We start from the raw sequence: 25,257 nt of genomic DNA on the forward strand, positions 1-25,257 counted from the left end.
GTGAGATGTCTTTTCATTTTATTGATGGTTTCCTTTGCTATGCAAAAACTTTTTAGTTTGATGTAGTCCCATTTGTTTATTTTTCCTTTTGTGTCACTTGCCTAAGGAGATATATTACAAAAAATATTGCTACAAGAAATGTCCAAGATTTTATTGCCTATGTTTTCTTCTAGGATTTTTATGATTTTTGAGTCTCACATTTAAGTATTTAATCCATTTTGAGTTTATGCTTGTGTATGGTATAAAAGGGTGGTCTAGTTTCTTTCTTTTCTTTTTCTTTTTCTTTTTTTTTTGCATGTATCTGTCCAATATTCCCAGCACCTTATATTGAATAGACTATATTTACCCCATTGTATGTTTTTGCCTCTTTTGTCAAGTATTAATTGACTATCAGGCATGGTTTTATTTCTGGGCTCTCTATTCCATTGACCTATGTGTCTGTTTTTATGCCAGTACCATATGGTTTTGATTACTGTGTCCTTGTAAAGTTAGATATCAGGTAGCATGATTCCTTCAAATTTCTGGAGATTTCTCCTCTTCTTTCATTTGGGGTCTGTTTCTTTGTCTCCCAATTTCTGCTGCCTCTTTGTGTTTGTTTCTGTGTGCCAGGTATTAGATAGATCTGCTAGGACTCCCAATCTTGGTGGGGTGGCCTTATGTAATAGGTGTCCTGTAGGGTCCAGTGGTGCAGTCTCCGTGGTCACCTGAGCTGGATGCTCCAGGAATGTCCCATGTGGTGGGTTATGTGGGTCCTCCTGTTGTAATTGAGTCATTATTGCTATTGGCCCATTCCTGTGTGGAATCGACCCTCAGGTTGGCTGACTGTGAGGTACAACCCTGACCATGGTGTGTGAGCTATTGTGCAGGTGCTGACCACAGGAGTCAGAATTCACCTCATCAAGGTCTGCTGCCTGCTGAGATCTCCCTTTGGATATGCTACTTGTGAAACTTACTGGATCTTGTTCTGATTTTGTCCAAAGCTAGTCATTGGGTGTGTTGGTTCTTGCCCTCTTGGGAGGGACTGTGGTGCAGGCCAATGTAAGACTTGGCCTGTTATTGGCTCTTGGCAACCTGTTTGGAGTTACCTGTGATCCACAGTTTGTGCCTGCCTCTACTGTGCACCAAGGCTGGCTTTTAGCAGCAGGGGACCTGGCGGCTGGTAAGCAAAAGTCCCAAGGCACCCTGATGAGATCTGGCTCTATCTGCCTCTGCCTGCTGGCTGCCTGTCAAGTTCAGTCACTGAAAGAGCCTCTGGCTGTATTCCTCAGGGCTTACACTTCACAGTTTAAGGTCCCCCCTCCCTCCATGCCACCTGGAGGAGAGTGCTCCACCCAAGAGAGATGGCGTCTGTGGTATGGGAGAATGATTCAGCACAGGGATTCTGGTGGCTCCTTCGGGCCGCCCCAGCCCCCCCTCCAACCCCCCCTAAGAGACACAAACCTCAGATTGTCCTCAAGCAATTCTAGTCCGCTCTGCCCTCCCTCCATGGGAGCTTGGGGTGAGTGGCTAAAAATGAGATATTTTGCAATGGCCCTTTAAAGAGGGTGCCTTTTTCTCCAGTGAATCCTGCCTCTTCCTGGCAGAAAGAAATCCCGTTGCTTTGCACAGCCAGATATTATGTGAGCACCTCTTCCCAGCTCTGGTGTTCTGGGCTGGGGAGCTAAGCTTGGGGTTTAGACCTCATGGTTCTCAGGAGGACCCCTGCAGCTGAGGTATACCTCAGGAACTTCAACAGCTGCTTGTAGGAGCAGGGCCAGCCCTTTTTGTGTCTCCACCCTTCCTACCGGTCTGGATGTGGTTTCTTCTGTAAATCCTTGGTTATAAGACTTCTCTCTTCAGGTGGTTATTCAGGATGATTGTTCTATAATTTAGTGTAATTCCATGTTGGTTCTGGGAGGAGGTGAGTATAGCATCCACTTTCTCTGCTGCCCTCTTGAATTCCCCTTTCCAAGTAGCTTTTGATGTTTTGTTCAGTTCTATACCCTTGCCAAGCCTGGCAACATAGATGGTATCTCTAGAGCTGAGTGAATATAAATTGAATGAGTAAAATAATTGAGTTATCTGTAAATCTAATACTTGGTTTAGTTCAGAAATTGGGATTTCTGCCCATAATCTGTACCTTTGACCAAGTACTGCTTTCTATCATACACAGTTGACCATTTATTGTGCCAGTTTACTTATATGAAGACTTTGTTCAGTTGACCCTTACAGTTCAAACCTCCATTGTTCAAGGGTCAATGATACATCATTGTGATGAGATGGTTGTTCTACTAAAAGCTTTTCCATATATCTAGGGGTAGGCTTAGATATAGAATAAGCCAAGCAATACCAGTCTCTATTTTCTATTTAGCCTTTACTTTCTCATGCCTCTTTATCAGAATTTTCTGTTTCTGTGTCACTCTTTAGTCTCAGAAGAACCCAGGGCATATGTCTGAGATTTTGCTGCCTGTGGATTCCTCTAATATTTTTATGGTTTCCTGTTTTATGTTTAAGTCCTTTATCCATTTTTAGTTTATTTTTGTGTATGGTGTAAGTTGTGGTCTAGTTTCATTTTTTTTGCATGTATCTGTCCAATTTTCTCAACACCATTTATTGAAGAGACTGTCTTGACTCCATTGTATGTTCTTGCCTCCTTTGTCAAATATTAATTGGGCATAGTGGTTTGGATCAATTTCTGGGTTCTCTGTTATATTCCATTGATCTATATGTCTGTTCTTGTGCTAAAACCAGGCAGTTTTGAGAACAGTGGCTTTGTAATACAGCTTGATATATGGTTTTGAGATCCAACTTTGTTCTTTCTCAGGATTGCTGCGGCTATTTGGGGTCTTTTTTTTATTCCAGATGAATTTTTGGAGAGTTCGTTCTAGGTCTGTGAAATAAAGCCGATGGTATTTTAATGGGGAGTGCATTGAATCTATCGATTGCTTTAGGTAGTATGGACATTTTAATGATGTTGATTCTACCCAGGGCAATGGAAACTAAAGAGAAAATAAACAAATGGGACTACATCAAAATAAAAAGCTTCTGTACAGCAAAAGAAACCATCAACAAAACAACAAGAAAGCCCACTGCATGGGAGAACATATTTGCCAATGTTATCACCGATAATGGTTTAATCTCCAACATTTACTGAGAACTCATACAACTTAACAAAAGAAAGATAAACAACTCAATCAAAAAATGGGCAACAGACCTAAATAGATACTTTTCAACCGAGGACATAAGGAAGGCCAAGAGACATATGAAAACATGCTCAAAGTCACTAATCTTCTGAGAGATGCAAATCAAAACGACAATGCAGTACCATCTCAAACCTGTCAGAATGGCTGTCATCAACAACAAAGTGCTGGCGAGGATGCAGAGAAAAAGGAACCCTCGTGCACTGGTGGTGGGAATGCAGACTGGGGCAGCCACTGTGGAGAGCAGTATGGAGTTTCCTCAAAAAACTAAAAATGGAACTCCCATTTTACCCAGTGATCCCACTTCTAGGAATATATCCCAAGAAACTAGAAACACCAATCAGAAAGGATATATGCACCCCTATGTTAATAGCAGCACAATTTACAGTAGTTAAGATTTGGAAACAGCCTAAGTGCCCATCAGCAGATGAGTGGATTAAAAAACAGTGGTACATCTACACAATGAAATACGATGCTGCTGTAAAAAAGAAGTTCTTAACCATTTGCAACAGCATGGATGGAACTGGAGAGCATCATGCTAAGTGAAATAAAACAGTCAGAGAAAGATAAATACCACGTGATCTCACTCATCTGTGGGATATAATGATCAACATAATTTGATGAACAAAAAGAGATCCAGCCCTAACTGGTTTGGCTCAGTGGATAGAGTGTCAGCCTGCGGACTGAAGGGTCCCAGGTTTGATTCTGGTCAAGGGCATGTACCTTGGTTGCGAGCACATCCCCAGTAGGGGATGTGCAGGAGGCAGCTGATTGATGTTTCTAACTCTCTTTCCCTTTCCCTTCCTCTCTGTAAAAAATCAATAAAATATATTAAAAAAAAAAAAGATCCAGAGACAAATGGCAGGGGAGGTGGGGCGGGGGTGGGTTAGAGAGCAACCAAAGGATTTGTATGCATGCATATTACTATAACCAATGGACACAGACACTGGGGCGGTGGGGGCTTGCCCGGGATGGGAATGGTTGGTGGGGGCGTCAATTGGGGAAAAAGGAGACATATGTAAAACTTAAGATAATTTAAAAAAAAAGTAATTCCCATTTTCAGAAAGTGAATACAAAGGTGAGTTCCCTGGGTTCTTTTTTTAAATTTTTATTTATTGATTAAGGTATTACATATGTGTCCTTATCCCCCCTTTACCCCCCACCCTCCCACTCATGCCCTCACCCCTCTGATGTCTGTGTCCATTGGTTAGGCTTATATGCATGCATACAAGTCCTGTTGTTGATCTCTGCCCCTTACCCCCACCCTCCCCTACCTTCCCTCTAAAGTTTGATGTCTGATCGATGCTTCTCTGTCTCTGTCTCTGGATCTGTTTTTGTTCATTAGTTTATGTTGTTCATTATAGTCCATAAATGAGTGAGATCATGTGATATTTATCTTTCTCTGCCTGGCTTATTTCACTTAGCATAATGCTCTCCATCTCCATCCATGTTGTTGCAAATGGTAAGAACTCCCTTTTTACTGCAGTGTAGTATTCCATTTTGTAGATGTACCACAGTTTTTTAATCCACTCATCTGCTGATGGGCACTTAGGCTGTTTCCAAATCTTAACTATTGTAAATTGTGCTGCTATGAACATATGGATGCATATATCCTTTCTGATTGGTGTTTCTAGTTTCTTGGGATATATTCCTAGAAGTGGGATCCCTGGGTCAAATGGGAGTTCCATTTTTAGTTTTTTGAGGAAACTCCATACTGTTCTCCACAGTGGCTGCCCCAGTCTGCATTCCCACCACCAGTGCACGAGGGTTCCTTTTTCTCTGCATCCTCACCAGCACTTGTCATATGTTGATTTGTTGATGATAGCCATTCTGACCGGTGTGAGATGGTACTGCATTGTCATTTTGATCTGCATCTCTCGGATGATTAGTGACTTTGAGCATGTTTTCATATGTCTCCTGGCCTTCTGTATGACCTCTTTTTTTATTTTTTTTTATTTTATTGATTTTTTACAGAGAGGAAGGAAGAGGGATAGAGAGTTAGAAACATCGATGAGAGAGAAACATCGATCAGCTGCCTCCTGCACACCTCCTACTGGGGATGTGCCCGCAACCAAGTTACGTGCCCTTGACCGGAATCGAACCTGGGACCTTTCAGTCCGCAGGCCGACGCTCTATCCACTGAGCCAAACCGGTTTTGGCTGTATGACCTCTTTTGAAAAGTCTCTACTTAGGTCCTTTGCCCATTTTTTGATTGGATTGTTTATCTTCCTTTTGTTAAGTTGTATGAGTTCTCTGTAAATTTTGGAGATTAAACCCTTATCTGAAATAGCATTGGCAAATATGTTCTCCCATGCAGTGGGCTTTCTTGTTGTTTTGTTTATGGTTTCTTTTGCTGTGCAGAAAGAAGCTTTTATTCTTTGGTCTGTCATTGTTTAACTCTCTACTACTATGGTCTCCCCTGAGTTTTTTGATCAACTGCTTAATGTATTAAACCCTAATAGTGGCATTTGAATATAGACAGGAGGTACTGTTCCCTATATTTTGGAGTTTAGATTAAATTTCTTCAAAGAATTTGATTCTGTGGAAACGCTTTCATTTCCATCAGTTCCTATTAGATTGTTACTCAGCCTGCCTGGGTGCCTGTCTAGGTGTTCAAATCAGATGATTTATTGACTGAATAATTTTTGCCTCTTAATTCTAGAATATAATCCCCCTACCAAAATGTAAACTCCACAGGGGAAAGAGATTTTTGCTTATTTTGTATGCTGCTTATTTCTAGCTTCTAGAACAATGCTTGACGTAGAGCAAGCACTTTTTTGGTATTTGCTTAATACTTGTATAGCATTTAATGTTTCAATGGTATTCTGAGTGTTTTGTACACATATTTATACATTTCTTTTTCATAAAACCCAATAAAATGTCACTATGTTTTGCAAAAAGGTTCTTAAATTTTTTTTTAATTTTATTTTTCAATTTCAGTTGACATTCAATATTACTTTATATTAGTTTCAGTCATACAGCATAGTGGTTAGAAAATTATATAGTTTACAAAGTGATCTCCCCGATAATTTAAGCTCCCACCTGGCACCGTACATAGTTATTACAACATTATTGACTCTATTCCATGTATTTTACATTCCCATGACTATTTCGTAATTACCAATTTGTACTTCTTAATCTCTTCACCTTTTTAACCATCCCCCAAACCCCTCCACTCTGACAACTATCAGTTAATTCTCTGCGTCTGTAAGTCTGTTTTATTTGTTCTTTTTTTTTAATTTAGATTCTACACATACGTGAAATAATAGAGTATTTGACTTTTTCTGTCTGACTTATTTCACTTAATAGAATACCCTCTAGGTCCATTCATGTTCTCACAAATGGTAAGATTTCATCCCCCCCCTCATATATTTTTATTGATTTCAGAGAGGAAGAGAGAGGGAGAAATGTCAATGATGAGAGAGAATTATTGATTGACTGTCTCCTGCATGCCCCCTACTGGGGATTGAGCCCACAACCTGAGCATGTGCCCTTGATCAGAATCGAACCCAGGACCTTTCATTCCGTAGGCTGACACTCTATCCATGGTATCCATGGAGCCAAATTAGCTAGGCCTCATTCTTTTTTTAATTTTTAATGGCTGAGTAATATTCCATTGTACATATGTACTACAATTTATTTATCCATTCATCTATTGATGGGCACTTGGGTTACAGCCTTCTCTTGGCTATTGTCAGTAACACAGCAATGAAAATAGGGTGCATATGTTGTTTTGAATTAGTGTTTCAGATTTTTTGGGATAAATTCCCAGAAGTGGAATCACTGGGTCATAAGGCAGTTCCATTTTTAATCTTTTGAGGAACTTTCATACTGTTTTCCCTAGTGACTGTACCAATCTGAATTCCCACAATGCACGAGGGTTCCTTTTTCTCTGCATCCTCACCAACACTTGTTGAGTGTGAGGTGATATCTCATTGTGGTTTAATTTGCATTTCTCTAATTAGTGATGTTGAGCATCTATATATATAAAAGGCTAATATGCTAAGTGTCCCTCCCTCCGTCCTACTGGTAGCTATGATGCACACTGACCAAAAGGGGGCAGGCGCTCAATGCAGGAGCTGCGGAGCTGCAGTGACTTGGCAGCGGCAGTTCTCAGGTGACACATCCTGAAACCAGAGAGGAGGGAGCCCGATTCCTCGTGGGGCTGCAGAATTTCACCTTCGGCTGTGGGTTATGTTGTTGCTGGGGCACTGTCGGCCCCAAATCTGGTTTACTGCACACGTGCGTTTGCCTTTCACACCCTGTATGACAGCAACTTTGCAGACTGCCCTCTTGTACTCCAGGACCACTTGGGGGATGTCGGAGAGCCAGTTTTGGCCTGATCACCGCAGGCCAGGCCAAGGGACCCCACCTGCTAGAGGGACCCCGCTCACTCCGCAGATGCCTTTCGAGCCATGGCCTTTCAATCCACGGAGCCATCCCAGGTGCGGCTGGCTGGGGAGTGACTGTGGGAGGGTGGCTCCAGGGCATGTCCAGCCAGTCTCACCCAGTCCCTCCCCGCCGGCCACCTTCTAATTAATTTCCTTTCAATGTGCACGTATCCGTGCACTGGGTCACTAGTCTTTTCATAAGTCTATTGGCCATCTCTCTGTCCTCTCTGTCCTCTTTGGAGATGTGTCTATTCAGGTCCTCTGTCCATTTTTAATTGTATTGTTTTATTGTTGTTGTTTGGTATGGAGTTTTATGAGTTCTTTTAAATTTTAGGTATTATCCTCTTACCAGATACATCATTGTTGAATATTTTCTCCCAATCAGTAGGTTGTGTTTTTGTTTTGTTAATGATTTGCTTTGCTGTGCCAAAACTTTTTAGTTTAATGTATGTCAGTATTGTTTTATATATTAGGAAACTGAGTTACAGAGAGGTGAAGATACAGCTAGCTAAATTCAAATCCGGCATAGCCTGAGCTCTTGGTATTTTTACATGCCTCTCAGCATAGGAACAATGAATAATCCTCAAGAGGATTTTTCCCCCTATCATTAGTGTCTAGTTACACAGAGGCATTTTTGGATGTCTAGAATATTTTACTACAGGAAAGAATAAGTTATCTAAAAACTTCATAACATTTTCTAACACATCTGTTTATAATATATCAATTTTAGAAATTTGATTAAAATGTAAATTATGTTCTCCATAAATTTAGATCTAGTTGTATGTTTTCCATAAAGATAAGAACATATTAAAAATTGTTAATACTTTAGAAATCCTTTCTTTTAAGAAAATGTTTTTTCTCAGGAGGGAATGTAAAAATGAACCTTTTAAAAAATGTATATTTTTCTTGATTTCAGAGAGGAAGGGAGAGGGAGAGAGAGATAATCATTGATCGACTGCCTCCTGCTTGTCCTATCCTGGGGACTAAGCCCACAAATGGGCATATGCCCTGACTGGGAATCAAACTGTGTCCTCCTGGTTCATAGGTCGATGCTCAGCCACTGAGCCACACCGACCGGGCAATGAACCTTTCAAGAAGCCCTATTTATTTTAATTTTCTTCTTAAGAGATATTAAGAATACTTCTGGGTGTTTTAAAGCCTCATTTATAAAGTGTTCAATTTTTAATTATGAGAATTAAAAAAAAATACTTTTTACTTTCATTATTCCTATAACCTATAACCTATTCTAAATTGGAATTAGGAATGGCCTAATGTTACTTTACTTCTCTCTGGTTCTTGCCTTTAATATTCTTCTAACTCAGATATTTTCTCTTGAGGAAACAAAGAGCATGGTAATTAGAGAACCTTTCTTTAATGCCATATAACTATACCTTTCTTTAATGTCATATAGCTCTATACCTTTATGATATGTTTAGATTGGACTTCATATAGTTATTAGAATATTTTAGCTGTCTTTTTATCTACATTTGCAACAACTGGCTTTTGAGTGTCATCTTCAGTTTATATATGCCACTGTCTCATTTAATTTTCACAATAATTTGATGATCTTTGTTACCATGATATTTCTATGGCCCGTAGAGTACCTGTCTTGTAGTCAGCATCCAACAGAAAACTTTTGTGTAATGATTCAACCAGCGAACTCTACCACTTTACTAGTAAAGACACTCAAGCCCATCACTGCATCAAGAATTGCAAAGCGCCGAAACCGGTTTGGCTCAGCGGATAGAGCGTCGGCCTGCGGACTGAGGGGTCCCGGGTTTGATTCCGGTCAAGGGCATGTACCTTGGTTGCGGGCACATCCCCAGTGGGAGGTGTGCAGGAGGCAGCTGATCGATGTTTCTCTCTCATCGATGTTTCTAGCTCTCTGTCCCTCTCCCTTCCTCTCTGTAAAATATCAATAAAATATATTTAAAAAAAAAAAAAAAAAAAAAAAAAGAATTGCAAAGCCTATTCCTGATTGTTGTGTATGTTTTCTTAGGTTAGATGATGAAGCAGAACCTAACAAGTAAAAAACATAAAGCTCTTTTAAAAGAATAAATACGTTTATAATGATTTTTTAGAGAGAGAAGAAGGGAGAGGAATAGAGAGTTAGAAACATTGATGAAACAGAAACATTGATTGGCTGCCTTCTGCCTGCCCCCCAACTGGTGATCAAGCCTGCAACCCAGGCATGTGCCCTAATTGGGAATTGAACCGCATGGGCCAGGCAAACATAAAGTTCTTACAAAAGAAAATAGTTTCTAATCAATTGTATTAAATATTTTGATAGCCAGCTTTCCAATGAAAAGGCCTTAAAGACAATATTGTTTAAACAGCTAAAAAACATAATTTGGTTGTTAAATGGTATTGGCTGTATAGATAGATCACTTAGTTAATTTCTTCTCTCATAATGCTTTGAATGGTTTTATTTCCAAATTATTTTTTGTAGCCATTTCAATTGTGTAGCCGTTAGTAAAATGAGGTAAATGTTTATTTCATCATTTTATCTATAATAATAAAAGCATAATATGCTAATTAGACCTGACAGCCGAACAACCTTCTGGACGTCCTTCTGGACAACCTTCCGGACGAAGCTAGGGCTGCTACAAGGGCCAAGGCAAGCTGCCGTGGCTGTGAGGGCCGAGCCCCTTGCACACATTTTGTGCATCAGGCCTCTAGTATGTATATAAAATATAGGCAAATCAGACAGATTTAGCTGCTTAGTTGATTCTAGTACTGTGAAGGTGTTATATAGTTCTCTTTAAGAATATATTTAGAAGTAAAACAGAAGTTATCATTTAAAAAATATATATATATTTATTGATTTCAGAGAGGAAGGGAGAGAGAAAGAGAGAAGGAGAGAAACAGCAATGATGAGAGAGAATCATTGATTGGCTGCCTCCTGCAGGGCCCCCACTGGAGATCAACCCCGATCAAGAAGTTATCAATTTTCAGAACAAAATTTCTGTTTCCTTGAACATACCTAAAAATATTCTTTTGTTTTTGTTGTTAATCCTCACTCAAGGACATATTTCCATTGATTTTTAGAAAGAGGGTGGAAGGGAGGGGGAGAAACAAAGAGAGAAACATGATGTGAGAGAAACACATCAACTGGTTGCCTCCCACATGTACCCCAACTGGGGCCGGGGATTGAGCCTGCAGTGAGATGTTTCTGTCTCATCATTGTTTTTTACTCTCTATCCCTCTCCCTTCCTCTCTCTCTAAGAGAGGAAGAGTTCGATGCCCTTGACCAGAATCGAACCCAGGACCTTTCAGTCCACATACTAACGCTCTATCCACTGAGCCAAACCAGCTAGGGCTGAAAATATTCTTCTGAAAGATCTGCAGTTGCCTAGAAACCACATTGTTATGCCTGTCACATCCTAAGTAGCAGTGAATTGTCCCATATACTCTTTGAGTATAGACTAGGAAGCTGATACTATATATGCATAATCCCATTTACATTTTAGGTACAGTGTAGCTTTTGACATGCTAAAGATAAGGCAAAATTGGGAACTGGCATTTAAGAAATGAGAATAGATATTAGCTTTGTTTATCTTCCTGTCCATAGATGTTTGTTTGGTTTTCTTCTCCTAGGTTTTTCAGGCATAAATACTTAACTCCTTTTATTTCTTCTTATCATCTGTCTATTTCAGCATCTGCCATTGGTAAAAGTATAGCAATTGGGGATGAAGCCTGTCCCTTTAAAAAACAAATCTAATATCACTTGTAGTAACCCATTTTTTAAAAACAGTTAACTTTTAAAAATTGTGGTAGAATATACCTAACATTAAATTTGCCTACGATCATTTTTAAGTGTACATTTCAGTCACATTAAGTATATTAATACTGTTATACAACCAATCTCCAGAACTTAATCATCTTGAAAAACTGAAGCTTTGTACCTATTAAATAACAACTTCCCCTTTTCTTCTTCCTTCAGCCCCCAGCAATTCTACTTTCTGTTTTTATGAATTTGTTTGCTCTAGGTAACTCATATGTGAAATTATACATTATTATTATTACTAGAGGCCTGGTGCACGAAAATCATGCATGGTGCAGTCCCTAGGCCTGGCCACAATTGAAGTGCGAGCGTCTGGTGTGGGAAGGCGGGCCCCTGCTTGCACGCGCCTTGGCCTGGCGCCGCCCGCTCACCTGCTGCACCATCCCACCGTGGTCCCGCTCTCATAGGGGCCCATCTGGGCCAGCAGTGCCTCCACTGCCGCCTGCTGCCAGGTGTCGCTGACGCCTGCCATGTTCGGCGCCACCTCCTGGCGGTCAGCACACATCATAGCGAGCAGTCGAACTCCCAGGTCTCCCAGTGGAACTCCTTAGTCAAATGACTGTCCGAGGAGACAATTTGCATATTGGGCTTTTATTATATAAGACTGGAGGCCCGGTGCATGAAATTCATGCACGGGTAGGGTCTCTAGGCCTGGCTTATGATCAGGGCCAATCTTCCCAGGCTGCCAGCAGCTGGCTCCACCTCCTGCCACCGATGCCAGTCACCCTCTGTGTGTGTGGCGACCGGCGGGGCGATTGCACTTACCTTGGCCTGGAACCACCCGCATCTTCCACCATCCACCCCGGTTCCCCATTCCCATTGGGCGATCGGAGCCTGCCAGCCCAGGGGGAGGGACCAAGGGGTTGCCCATTGGGCGATCAGGGCCTGTGGGCTGGGGGCAGCTCCTGCACTGAGCATCTACCCCCGGTGGTCAGTGTGCATCATAGAAACTGGTCGTTCCGCCATCTGGTCGATTTGCCTATTACGCTTTTATATATGTAGATATTATTATTATTATTATTGTGACTGACATTTCACTAAACATAATGTTTTAAGAGTTTGTCCATGTTTGGGCATGTGTCAGAATTTCCTTCCTTTTTATTCCATTACTAGAGGTCCGGTCCACGAAATTCGTGCATGGGTGCAGTCCCTGGCTGGCCATCGAAGTGTGAGTGTCTAGCATGGAAGGGCAGGTCCCAGCTGACCTCTAGGCCTTGGGCAGCACCTGGGCCCCTGGGCCCTCACGCGCCCCCCTCCACCTGAGTCACAGTGCTTGAGTCCCCATGTGGAGATGTAGTGAGTGCAGCCGATGCTACGGGCTGGGGCACAGCATGGGCCTCTAGGCTGCTCAGTGGCACCGCATGGAAGTTGGGAAGGCAGCGCGCTCTTTCCCGGCTGGCCTTGCAGACGGGCTCCTGCGTGAACCCATGGGGAGCCCAACCGGCCCCTGTGGTCCAACAACAGTGGCCAGGCTCACCTGGAAGATGCCGCATGGGTGCGGGGTGGGCTCTTTGTGGGCGCCCGGTACCTGTGCATGGGGGCTTCCCCGGCGTGCGAGCTCTGGAGTCCCAGGGGAGGCTAGCAGGGGGAATGAGAGCGAGCTCGGCAGACACCCCGCTCTCTCACTGCACCTCCGTCCCCGGCCCCATGCCTCAGGTAGCCGGCGAGAGGTTGCAGCCCCCCACTTGGGTGCCACATCGCTGATGCCCACCATGTACCATGCCACACCTGGTGGTCAGTACACATCATAGCGAGCAGTCGAACTCCTGGTGTCTCGGTCGAACGACGGACCGAGGGAATGTTTGCATATTAGGCTTTTATTATATAGAATAGCCAAAAGGCAGAAACAACCGAAATGTCCATCAACAGATGAATAAACAAAAAATACTACATATATATCTATAATAATAAAAGCGTAATATGCAAATAGACTGAATGACCAAACAGCAGAACAACCATCCAGACGACTTTCCGGACAACCATGCTCTGACATGCACTGGTGCCAGGCCAGCCAAGGCAGGTGCAATGTGATTGGTTGGAGGGGCCCTGCCATCCCTCCACGATCACCCTGCAGAGGGAGGCCGAGGCCACCCTCTGCGAGGCAATCAATGGGGGTCTCCACAATTGATCACCCGCAGAGGGAGGCCCAGGCCAGCAGCCATAGAGGGAGGCCTAAGCTAACCGGCTAGTGGCGCTGTGGTGGGTGTGTGGGGACGGCCAGCGATTGCCCCGCAGAGGGAGGCCCAGGCCAGCCAAGCAATCGCACCTAACGCCTGTCACCCGCAGAGGGGACAGCGCTGAAAAAATGGCAAGCAGTGGCAGCGGCAGGGGCGGGGCCAGCTGCGGCAGCCAGTGGAAGGACAGCCCCGATAGGCCCTGATTGCTGGCTAGGCCTAGGGACCCTACCTGAGGGCCCTGGATTGCGAGAGGGCACAGGCCGGGCTGATGGACACCCCTGCCCCCATGCACGAATTTTATGCACCGGGCCTCTAGTCCTATATAAAAGCCTAATATACAAATTGTCCTCTCTGGTGGTCATTCGACCAAGAGTCCAGGTGTTCAACCGCTTGCTATGATGTGCGCTGACCGCCAGAGGGCAGTGCGGAACATGGCAGGCGTTGGCGAAGCAGCGCTGGCAGTGGGCAGCAGTGGAGGTGCTGCCTGCCCCGATGGGCCCTGATGAGAATGGGGTGACGGCATGATGGTGGAGCAGGTGAGCAGGTGGTGCCAGGCCAAGGTAGGTGCGAGCAGGGGCCCGATCACCCTGCTGATCATCCCGCAGATGGTGACCAGTGGTGGCGGCAGGGAGCGGGGCCGCCGCCAGGTTTCCAGGTGCCGAGGGAGCCGGTCGGCGGGGGGCCTGGCTCCAATGAATTGTCCCGCAGACAGCAGCTGGCAGGCCCTGATCTCCTGATCCTGGCCAGGCCCTGGGCTGGGACAGGGTACCGGGAATGGGTGGCGACGACCAACCTCCCATGGCACCTGGGTGGGGGGCTGCGACCTCTTGCTGGATACCTGGGGGCGGGGGTGACGGGAATGGAGGTGTGGTGAGAATGCAGGGTGTCTGCTGAGCTTGCTCTCACTCCGCCTGCTACACTCCCCAAGACGCCAGCACTCGCGCGCCGGGGAAGCCCCCACGCTCAGGTGCCGGGTGCCTGCGAGGAGCCCGCCCTGCACCCATGCTGCTCACCATGTGGGTGAGCCAGGCCGCTGTTGGGACTGCAGGGGCTGGTCAGGCTCCCTGTGGGTTCATGGAGGAGCCAGTCTGCAAGGCCGGCCTGGCTTCTGTGCCATGCCTCTGGGCAGCCCAGAGGCCCACGCTGTGCCCTGGCCCATGGCGTCTGGCTTGGCTCACTGCAACTCCATGTGAGGACTCGGGCGTCATGACTCAGGTGGAGGGGGGACTCACGGGGGCCTCGGGGCCCAGGTGCTGCTCAGGGCCCAGAGGTCAGCTGGGACTTGCCCTTCCACACCAGACACTCATGCTTTGATTGCCAGCCAGGCCTAGGGACTGCACCCGTGCACGAATTTTGTGCACTGGGCCTCTAGTTGTGGATAATGATGCTGTGAACATGAGTGTACAAATGTGTGTGTGTTTGAGTTTCTGCTTTCAACTATTTTGTGTACATACCCAGAAGAGGAATTGTTGGATCATAATTCTGTGTTTAATTTTTTGAAGAACTATATACTGTTTTCTGCAGTGGCTGAACTAATTTGCATCCCTACCAGTAATGAACAAGAGTTTCAATTTGTCCACATACCAGCCAACACTTGTTATTTTCTTTTTTGTAGCCATCCTAATGGATGTAGGAGATCTCATTGTGGTTCTAATTTGCATTTATCTCTGGTGATTAGTGATACTGATAATTTTTTTCATGGTTGTTGGCATTTGTATATCTTTGGAGAAATTATATTTAAGTTCATTGCCCATTTTTAAATCAGATTATTTGTTGTTATTGAATTTTAGGTGTTCTATATATATTTTGGATTTCAATCCCTTTTCAGATATGTAATTTGTAAATCCTTTCTCCAATTTGATAGGTTTTCTTGCTACTCTGTTGATTGTGGACTTTTATGCACAGAAGTCTTAAATTTTGATGTCCAATTTAACAATATTTATTTATTTATTTTGTTGCCTGTGCTCTTGGTGTTGTATTTAAGAAAACATTGACAAATCCTGTCATGAAGCTTTCCTCCTGTGTTTTCTTTTAAGAGTTTTATAGTATTAGTTCTTAGGTTTTGATTTAATCTCTATATGTGGTGTGAGGTAAGGAGAAGGGTACACCTTCATTCTTTTGTATGTGGAGAGCTGATGTGTGTGTATGTTTAGAAACCGATAATGTTTTATTACTAGCCATAGGAGGGGCCTGCATGGGCTGGTGGGTATGCTGGGCTCAGGTATGTGTGGTCTGAGGAGATGATGACCTGGAGGCTGGAAGGAAAGGGCAGGTGGGTCAGAGGCTAGCTCCCAGGTCTCCTGAAATATATTGCTGGGGATGGGTAAAAGAGTCATGGCAGGTTCTACCAGGCTGCTAATAATATTAAGAAATTCTTGGAAATCTAGCTGCCCATCACAGTTGAGGCCCAATTTCTTCATCATGACATCAAAGTCACAGGTCCATCTGGTTCTTTGTGAAGGTTAGCCAGTTCTATCTTCATGAAGGTTAGGAACTCAGTCTTGGAGAGTTTGTAGCTATTAACCATCCTTTTCAGCATGAATCTGGAAAATAGCAGTCAGAGACTCCATGTACTGCTTGGTCTCTGTAGGGCATGTTGGAGCAGAGCAAGGCACAGAGGCTGTGAGCAGGAGTGGTGCCTATGTGTGGATCTCTTTTACATTTAATTTTCCACTATATGAGAGAAGATATGTGGCTGTAAGTGATGGAAAACCCAATGTGAGCTAGTATAAACATAATGGGAAATTTATTAATAGGAAAATTTTATTTGATTTGATTTCTTTTAATGGATTTGATTTTTTAATTGAGCTTAAGAAGTTGAATAGTCAAGCTGTTGAAAGGCCTGGTACAGCTGGGTCACAGAGAAAAAAGCCAGTGTCTGAAACACAGCCAGAGCCCTTTGCTGTTGTTGTCTACTTCTTTCTTCTTTTGGCTTCTTTTGGTGGGTTGGCTTTATTCTTTCAGTAGAGGCTGGCTTTCTTCATTTGGCAGAAAACGTAGTCACCAACAGTGCAAGGTTTATGTCTCAGATTCAGCTCTCTTACTGGCCTCAAAGCTGAATCAAGTCCAAAGACTTAAAAACTCCAGGAAGAGAACTCTTTGGCCCAGCTAGATTCAGTTTTCTATCTCTGGATCACTTAACTGAGGCCCACAAATAGGGGCCTGGCAATTCCTAAGCCTAATAACTGTTAGATTCAGGGAGGGCTTTAAAAAAGAGGTATTATCTAGTCTCATGTATCTAATATTACCCTTCTGCTAGAAGATATAGATAGTATGATTTATATCCCATTTTACAAATAAATATATTGATCACCTTTTAAATAGTAATTAGAACTCAGAGTGCCTCAAAATGTTGATAGGTTGGAAATCTATAGAGATGATTTTCAACCTTTAAATTTTTTTGAGATATCTTATACTGGTATCCTAATATATAAAAGGCCAGGGGTCATCACGACTGAAACAACTGGACTGACAACTGAACAGCAGGCTGCGTGGGGCGACCAGGCTGGCAGGGTGTTAGTGAGGGACAACCAAATGACTGAATGGCAGGCTGTGTGGGGGGACCAGGGCAGCAGAGGGGAGGGCAGTTGGGGGCGACCAGGCTGACAGAAGGGGGCATTTGGGGGCGACCAGGCCAGCAGAGGGGGGCAGTTGGGGGTGATCAGGCCAGCAGAGGGGGGCAGTTAGGGGCAATCAGGCAGGTGAGCAGTTAGGAGCCAGCAGTCCAGATTGTGAGAGGGATGTCCGGCTGCCGGTTTAGGCCTGATCCCTGGAATCAGGCCTAAACCGGCAGCCGGACATCCCTTGAGGGGTCCCAGATTGGGGAGAGTGCAGGCTCGACTGAGGGGAACCCCCTTCTTCCTCCCCGTGTACGAATTTCATGCACCGAATTTTGTGCACCGGGCCTCTAGTATATAAATAACATGGTAATCTTTGGAGAAGCTCATTACATTTAGGAGCCTTCTCAGACCACTGAAGAAACAATGTTAATTCTCTGTATTCCAGAGTGCACGATCCTAAGGTACTTAGAAAACATGGATGAAACACATCAAAAGTACCAGCATGTCTATGACATCTATTATAATTTCTATAATATGTATTGTATGCATATAAAACTTCCTTTCAATTAATTCCTGTTTTATAACACCCAGTTAAAAAGCATGCCTTATGTACAAACTGCTATTATAGTTGGTTACTTGGAGAATCTCTGGAAAAAGAGAGGAAAAGTTTCTGGGGAAAAGAAATAGCCCAGGGAAACTGCTAGTAAGGGGACAGAGAGATGAATTGTCTAACATATTTTTATTTCAGGAGCAACCCAAATACTTCACACTTGCATACAGGGTGTGGGGCAAAAGTAGGTATCCAATTGTGAGTACACGAAACACAATTTATTCTTGTTATTATTTATTAATTATTGTATTGCCATATGAACAACTGTGAACCTACTTTTACCCCACCCTGCATGCCCTCTACCTGGGATTGAGCCTGCAACCCAGACATGTGCCCTGACTGGGACTTGAATGGACAGTCTTTCAGTCCCAGGGAGGATGCCAACCAACTGAACCACCCTGGCCAGGGCTCTTTTTTTATTTAATAGCATAATCAACCAACTTGTTATACTTATATAAACACAGAGATTTTTTTTCTACAGGTGTATTTTTAAAATTATAAGCAGTGATCAAATATGTTCATGTAGTAGATATGTTGCTCTTAATTGTTTTATATCATTAAATTCTTTAATGAAATTGGAAACCTTTAGAATACTTCAATTTCAACAACAATATGTCTTATAAATTTTAAAAAATCTTTTTTCTATAGAAATTTGGTTAAGAAGTACTGTCCCAAACGTTCCTCCAAAGATGAAGAACCAAGGTAAATTATATACCTGTTTATTATTGCATATTAAAATTTTTAAAAACACTTTTTTTTTTGGTAAAGTAAATATCCTGTTAGCTTTTCATAAAGATCTTGTAAAGTTTGTCTTAAAAAAATCAATGTTTATGCAAGGGAATTACTATTATTTCTATAAGAATAAATACTTTCATATTGAGACTTGATAATACTTATCTAGAATAGTTGATGTGTGGGTTTCCAAGTAAGATGTAGACTAAGACCTCACTTGAGTAATTTAGTCTCTAGAACAGTGGTTCTCAACCTTTCTAATGCCGCGACCCTTTGATACAGTTCCTCATGTTGTGGTGACCCCCAACCATAAAATTATTTTCGTTGCTACTTCATAACTGTAATTTTGCTACTGTTATGAATCATAATGTAAATATCTGTGTTTTCCAATGGTCTTAGGCTCTACAACAGCAGGGTCGCCTAAGAGTCTGGAAAAGAGTATTTTTTCCATATTTATTTTGTAGTTGTCAGTTAGTTACTAGCTTCTTGCTTTCACTCTTACAAGTAGTAAAACAATTTGGCTGGCTGGTTTAAAGGGCTAATGAAAAGGACAGTAATTTTGGAACCTTGAATATTAATAGATTAGGAATTGGTTATGAGCTTTTGACAGTCTTAAACAGGGATGTGTAGATGGCTGTAAAATGCAGAAACAAAAGAGACTAGACTTAAATAACTTTATGTATAATTGTGAGTTGTTAGGATTCTCAGGTATAATGTTAATGCAGTCCTGTCTGAACATTCACCTTCTGCTATAACTGTGTTTAGGGTAGTATATTCAAAGTAGGTCTATGTTTTAATACAGTGATTCTCTTTGTTTTTCTCTGTCCCTTCACACTCATTTCCCCCCCTTATTTTGGTCCCTTCTTACCTACCACTCCTCCTTTGATGCCAAAATATGGTACTTCATGTCCATTTAGGATGTGGGCAGGCATACAGGCAGCTGTTGTCCAGAACTGATAGTAACGTTTTGTGGGTCAGCCCTCGAGATGCATTTAAGGGGTATGATTGGCAGATTCTGTCCTTGAGAGCAAGCCCATCATCTCTGCAACAGGTTTAGCTGCTAAGCCTAGGAATCTAACCAAGTTCATTCCCAAGCTCAGGCCAGTCAGTTGGCAACTTCAGAGATTCCAGTATGCCAAAGAACCTGCAGGTAGTATTCATATAATTTTTGACCCCAAATATCTCTTTATTTATAAATTAAGACTACATGAAGATGTGTGTGTGTGTGTGTGTGTGTGTGTGTGTGTGTGTGTGTACGTACAGCTTGAACTTAATGCAGGATTATTTCCATACAAAGTTAATTTAGAGCTAGTAGCTAAGATTTAGGTAGTTAAAATTTGTCAAGTGTCAGGCTCAATGCATTCTTCACAAAAAATACTTGTAATGAAAATAAAAATAAATTTCACCATTTTAAAATATGTTTTTGTCAGGTTCACTTCATGTGTAGCCTTTTTTAACATCCTTAACGAGTTAAACGACTATGCAGGACAGCGAGAAGTAGTAGCAGAAGAAATGGCACACCGAGTTTATGGTGAATTAATGAGATATGCTCATGATCTGAAAACTGAAAGGAAAATGGTAATTATTATTTTTATCCAGCTATAATATATCTGAAATATTTTCACTCAAATAAAGTAATAATTTTGTTCTTTAAAATAATGTATATTCTGTATAAACTAGTTTTCTATTTCACTGTATTTCTTCTAGCTAAAATTATCTCGATTATCTTGCTAATTAGTTATCCTTTTGGATTCAGGATGAAGGTTTGTTAAACTATAAACTAAACCTGTTTTTGTTCCTAGTTCTCATGTGCTAAGACTGTTTTTTATATTTATATTTATTTTTAATATATTTTTATTGATTTCAGAGAGGAAGGGAGAAGGAGAGAGAGATAGAAACATCAATGAGGAGAGAACATTATTGATTGGCTGCCTCCTGCAGGCCCCACATTGAGAATGAGCCCACAACCCAGGCATATTCCCTGACCGGAAATTGAACAGTGACCTCCTAGTTCATAGGTCGACCTTCAACCACTGAGCCATGCAGACTGGGCTGGTTTTTACATTTTTAGATAATAGAATATCAAAAGAATAATATTTTATGACATGTGAAAATTATATGAAATTCAAATTTCAGTGCTTAACAGATAACATTTTTTGGAACAGACTCACACTCATTCACTTATGTTTTGCCTTTGGCTGCTTTTGCATCACATTACAGAGTTCCAGCAGAGACCACATGACTTGCAAAGCCTAAAATATTTATATGACCCTTTATAGAAAACATTTGTCAGCCCCCACTCAAGAAAGTCATGTATGTATTTTCTTAAAGATTATATGTATTTTAAGTTATATTTAAAATATTCAAATAATTTTCTATAAAATATATTTTAGAGAGTTTTGCTTTGCTAAAATTTCTTATTAAATTTTGATAAAGTTATATAATTAGAATCTTGAAAAAATAAAGTGAAAAGCCTTTTTGAGACTTTAGACTTTATTTAAATGTAAGTTTTGTTTGTTTTGTGTTTTTGGTTGTTATGATCTTCAGCATCTTCAAGAGGGACGAAAAGCTCAACAGTATCTTGACATGTGCTGGAAACAGATGGATAATGTAAGTTACAGTGTTTCATGGTTAACATGAAATTTTGTAGACTTGTTTAGCCCTAAATTTTCTTATGCCTTACATCTATTTAACTGTAATATTTCTCAATGTATTTTTCATAATTTGACATTGGTATAAATAGACTATGAGATCTTTTTTTTTTCTGTATGAGTTTATACTTGTACCATCTCTATAATATTGAGATAATTGTAAACATTTAGGAAGATTCTTTTTGACTTTGCAGTAGTTACTATAAAATATTGTCATAAGATAGAAGTAATAGGGAAACAGTGATGTATCTTAGAAGACCATTTGACTGAGTCTGAGAGGACCTAGATTCTAGTTCTGTCTTTTACTGAGCACCTGATTTTTGTTGACTTCATTTTTATATGAAAAATGAAGAGCAGTCTTGCTTATATGAAACGTCTCTTCCAATTCAGTGATTCTGTAATAATGTAAATGTTCCTAGTACTAGGCTGGCTGCTGGTCATAGACCATCTCGTTGTAGAAAACAAAGTATTCTGTAGGTAGGGCAAAATTGTAATATCGTAGTAATTATTTTCTTAAAAACTTTCCAAGGGTACTTGCTAATGTGTTTTTTAAAAAAATGTAGTCACTTGAAAAATAAGATGTCTACATGGAACAGTGTTGTCTCCTTTCTCCTTTACTTAAAATGCTCTACCATATGTTCTGTAGTATAAGATTAATATTCTTTTTGAGCCCTCAGATTAACAGTTTGCTCTTTGCCTACATATTTTTATGACGGACACTATATATTCCTTGAAAATTATGCTTGAGAGTTTTTCATGTTAAATTAAGCGATTTAGTTTGTGGTTGTTGGAAAAAGGACTTTTAAGTTTGAGGTTAAAAATAACTCATGCATTTGTGCACTATTTTGAGCCTTTTTCCTTTAAAAAAATTTCTGTCTTAAAATTTCTAAATTTAAAAAAATTTCTACTATGTAACTGGCATTAATATAATCAGTGCTAATTGAGAATTCTTAGGTATATTAATAGTCTGTCTTTATTTTTGTTTGGATCTTCTCTTTAATTGGTCTCAGCAAGACTTTTAGGGAGTGTTTACATTTATTAAATTTTAAATTGCCTTAACTAACATCTTTCGTATCTGCCACCTGATGAGTGTATGTGAGTGTGTTTTCATCTGCACAAAAAATAGACTCCTACACTTATGAGTCATTGGTCCCTTTAAAAACTACTGTTGGCTCAAATAATTCTTGTTAATATATACTGACTTGCCTTTAGAATAATTGGCAGTTATTAAGCAGAAGTTACGGGGTCATAAGAAAGAAGCATCAAAAAATGTAGGCGAGATTTCTTTAAGGCATTAACAATACTATGAAATAAAGGTGAGTTCAGCTCAATTCATGTTTATTGAAGGCATCCTTGACATGTACTGGGTCTTGGAGGTACAAAAGTGTATATATGTGACATGGTTCTTGTTTTCGTGGAGCCTGCAGTCTAGTGAGGGAGGCAGACAACTATAATTTTTGTATATTACGTAGAAACATATGCAGGATCCCAGTTCCTAGTTTCATGTCTTCTTGCTTGATCAAGAAAATGCAATTGTAAAATTCCTAACATGTTTGAAATAATGGAAGAGATTTAAAGAACTGGGAGAGACAGATTGACTTAGATACAGAGAATTGAAAATTGAACCCTCCCCACCACAGCACTGGCATTTAAATTGCTCCAATGTGAAGATTTTCAAGGAAAGATTTAGATTTTCAAGATAGAAACATTGGAGAAGCCATGTCTGTCAGCTTAGGCAGTTCCAAGTAACAGGTTTTACATGCTTGTAAGAAGAGGGCTCAAAATGGAGCAGTTTCTGAGTTGTCAGTGACTCAGTGATGCCACAAAGGCTGTCCCTTCTTTCTTTCTGTTCACTTTGCCATCTTGACCAAGTTGGCTTTTTTCCTGAGGCTTGTCCCCTTCTGTCAACAATTGACTTAGGCAGCCAAGCTCCACATCTTTATTCATTGCATGCAGACACATGAAAAAGAGAGCAGATCTTTTCCAACTGTCCCTTTTTATCAGGGAAGGAAGACTTTCCCAGAGAACCCCCCAGCAGACTTCCTTATGGGTGCCTTTGACAGCATTAGATTACTTGACCATAAGCAAGTATCAGCTATTTTTAGTTGATATATTGGGAGGTGGGCTCTTCTAAGAAAGGATGGGGGAGGAAAAGTGGTTGTTGATTAGTTTGCACACATAGGATGAAGAATTGAGGATCTTTTCTGGAGTGTATTCCTATATTGTGTAAAGATATAGTATCTCTCAGGGAATGAAAATGTTAAATATTGTATTAGTGACTCTTTTGCTGTTGCAAGGAAATTAGTATTTTCCCACAAGTAATAAGACACCTAATATAAAAATACTTTTGTATATTAGTAGCCCCAAATTGCAACAAAATTAGTAGCCTATAGCTACTCAATTTGAAAAAACAGCTCTGAATTGAGTTTCAGAGAATTAAATGTGGAAATTTAATCTTAATCTTCACAGGAAAGTGATATTCTATATATTATTCATATTCAGATGTATTTATATGCAAACAGTGAGTACATTTGAAGAGTTTTATAAAATATTTCAGAGCATATTTATTTGATGTAAAGTATAGGTATGTCTGGTTCTAGGTATATAGTAAACTTAGCTAACTTTGAAGCCTTTGGCTACAGATAACTATATAATAGCTAAAATATTTTTTATTGCTTTTTAAGCTCTTAGCAGAGCTTATTTTAAACTCATAACTGCTAGAAACTAAGGGTAAACTAAAAGCCAGAGCAATAGGTGTATGAAGTGATACAGTGGATTTTGAGAAAAGGGGACAGAGGTGTTGGGGTGTGGGTAAGACCCTGCTAAGGACTTGGGTTTTAAGTCTCACACAGGAACAGATTAGATTTTAGTTCTGTATGTTGTGGGGAGTTGGAACAGAAGCTCTTGTATAACATTTGAAACTTTGAAGGACTAAATCTGAAAGGTGGAACTCTGCCCACTGGCTAAGGGAAACATCAGAGAAATTTGTCTTTGTCTGAAGGAGGGCAGAGAGGTATTCTGTGAAAAATTCAAACCTTTTGACCTTGTACTAAGGAGGTTTGGAATTCAAATGTGCACTTTTTGTATAGTTTCATAGTCCCCAAGACAAGAAATTGACATAGAAACTGGTTCTAATAAGGGCGTTAGGTAAAGAGAAAATATTAACATCCTTTGCTTTCTTTTGAGCAATTCTCAGAATATAGATAGCAAAGCATATATTTTTCCAGGCAAGAGATTAAAAGAGTCATATCTGGGGAATCTAACCAGCTTGAGGGGAAAGATAGGGAAACCAGGATTTCTCTCAGGAAACTGCCTGACCATATCACCCTGAGGAAAAGACCATGATCCACAGGCCCCACCTTAGAGCTTTCAGTTGACAGTTTAAGCCAGAGCAGATAGGCAAGGATTCCCCAGACATTGAAAGAAAACATCTAATGTAAACACCGAAGACCAGAAAAAGCAACTTTGAAACAGTGATGATGAAAGGAAATAGGAATTAAAAAGCAAAATAAATAAGCAAGACACCCAAAACTATTATTAATATTCTCAAAGGGAATAGAGAAGATATTACATCCATGAAATAGGAAAAAAGATACTATTTTAAAAGGAACATACAAAGAACATAAAAGAACGTTATGATTGCAGAAATGAAAAAATCACTTGAAACAATGAAAATAAAGAAGTGTCCCAGAAAGTAGAGCAAAATTATAAATTGAAAGTATGAGCGAAATATAAGAAAATAGGAGGACCCATTCTATAGGTTCATTTTCGAAATAATAAGCATCCTAATAAAGGGAAAGAAAACAGAACATGGAAAGACAATAATAATTCAAGAATATTTCCCCAGGACAGAAAGACATGAATTTCTAGATGAAAAGGATTATTCAGGTGCCCAGCACAGTGGCTTCACAGCAAGACAGTACCTTCATGAAATTTCAGAACAGGTATGAGAGAGAAAAGATCCCACCCGTCTCCAAAGAGGAAAAATAAAATAGATTTCAGGCAAAGGATCAGGAAGTAATGTGGAGTAGTACTTTTCACATTTCTGCAGGAAGACAATTTCCTACTCAAGAGTTCATTCCCAGACAAATTTTACCAATTAAAGTAATATTAAAGGAATTTTCAGCCATAGGGACTTAAAAAATTATCTCCCGCAAACCTTCTTTTAGGATG

General features: G+C 40.9%; 1 protein-coding gene across 4 annotated transcripts in view; it reads left to right on the plus strand.

Moving 5' to 3' along the window:
* Positions 1-25,257, plus strand: part of FNBP1L (formin binding protein 1 like) — a 141,880-nt gene that overhangs the window by 77,295 nt on the left and 39,328 nt on the right. For all 4 annotated transcript variants that reach the window (XM_080655666.1, XM_080655665.1, XM_080655664.1 and 1 more), the window contains exons 3-5: positions 18,350-18,403; positions 19,864-20,011; positions 20,981-21,043. In XM_080655666.1, coding sequence (XP_080511792.1) covers positions 18,350-18,403; positions 19,864-20,011; positions 20,981-21,043 — 265 coding nt within the window. The remainder of the gene's footprint in view (positions 1-18,349; positions 18,404-19,863; positions 20,012-20,980; positions 21,044-25,257) is intronic.

The sequence above is a fragment of the Plecotus auritus genome (genome assembly GCF_963455305.1).
Source record: "Plecotus auritus genome assembly, chromosome: 2".
Taxonomy (NCBI): domain Eukaryota; kingdom Metazoa; phylum Chordata; class Mammalia; order Chiroptera; family Vespertilionidae; genus Plecotus; species Plecotus auritus.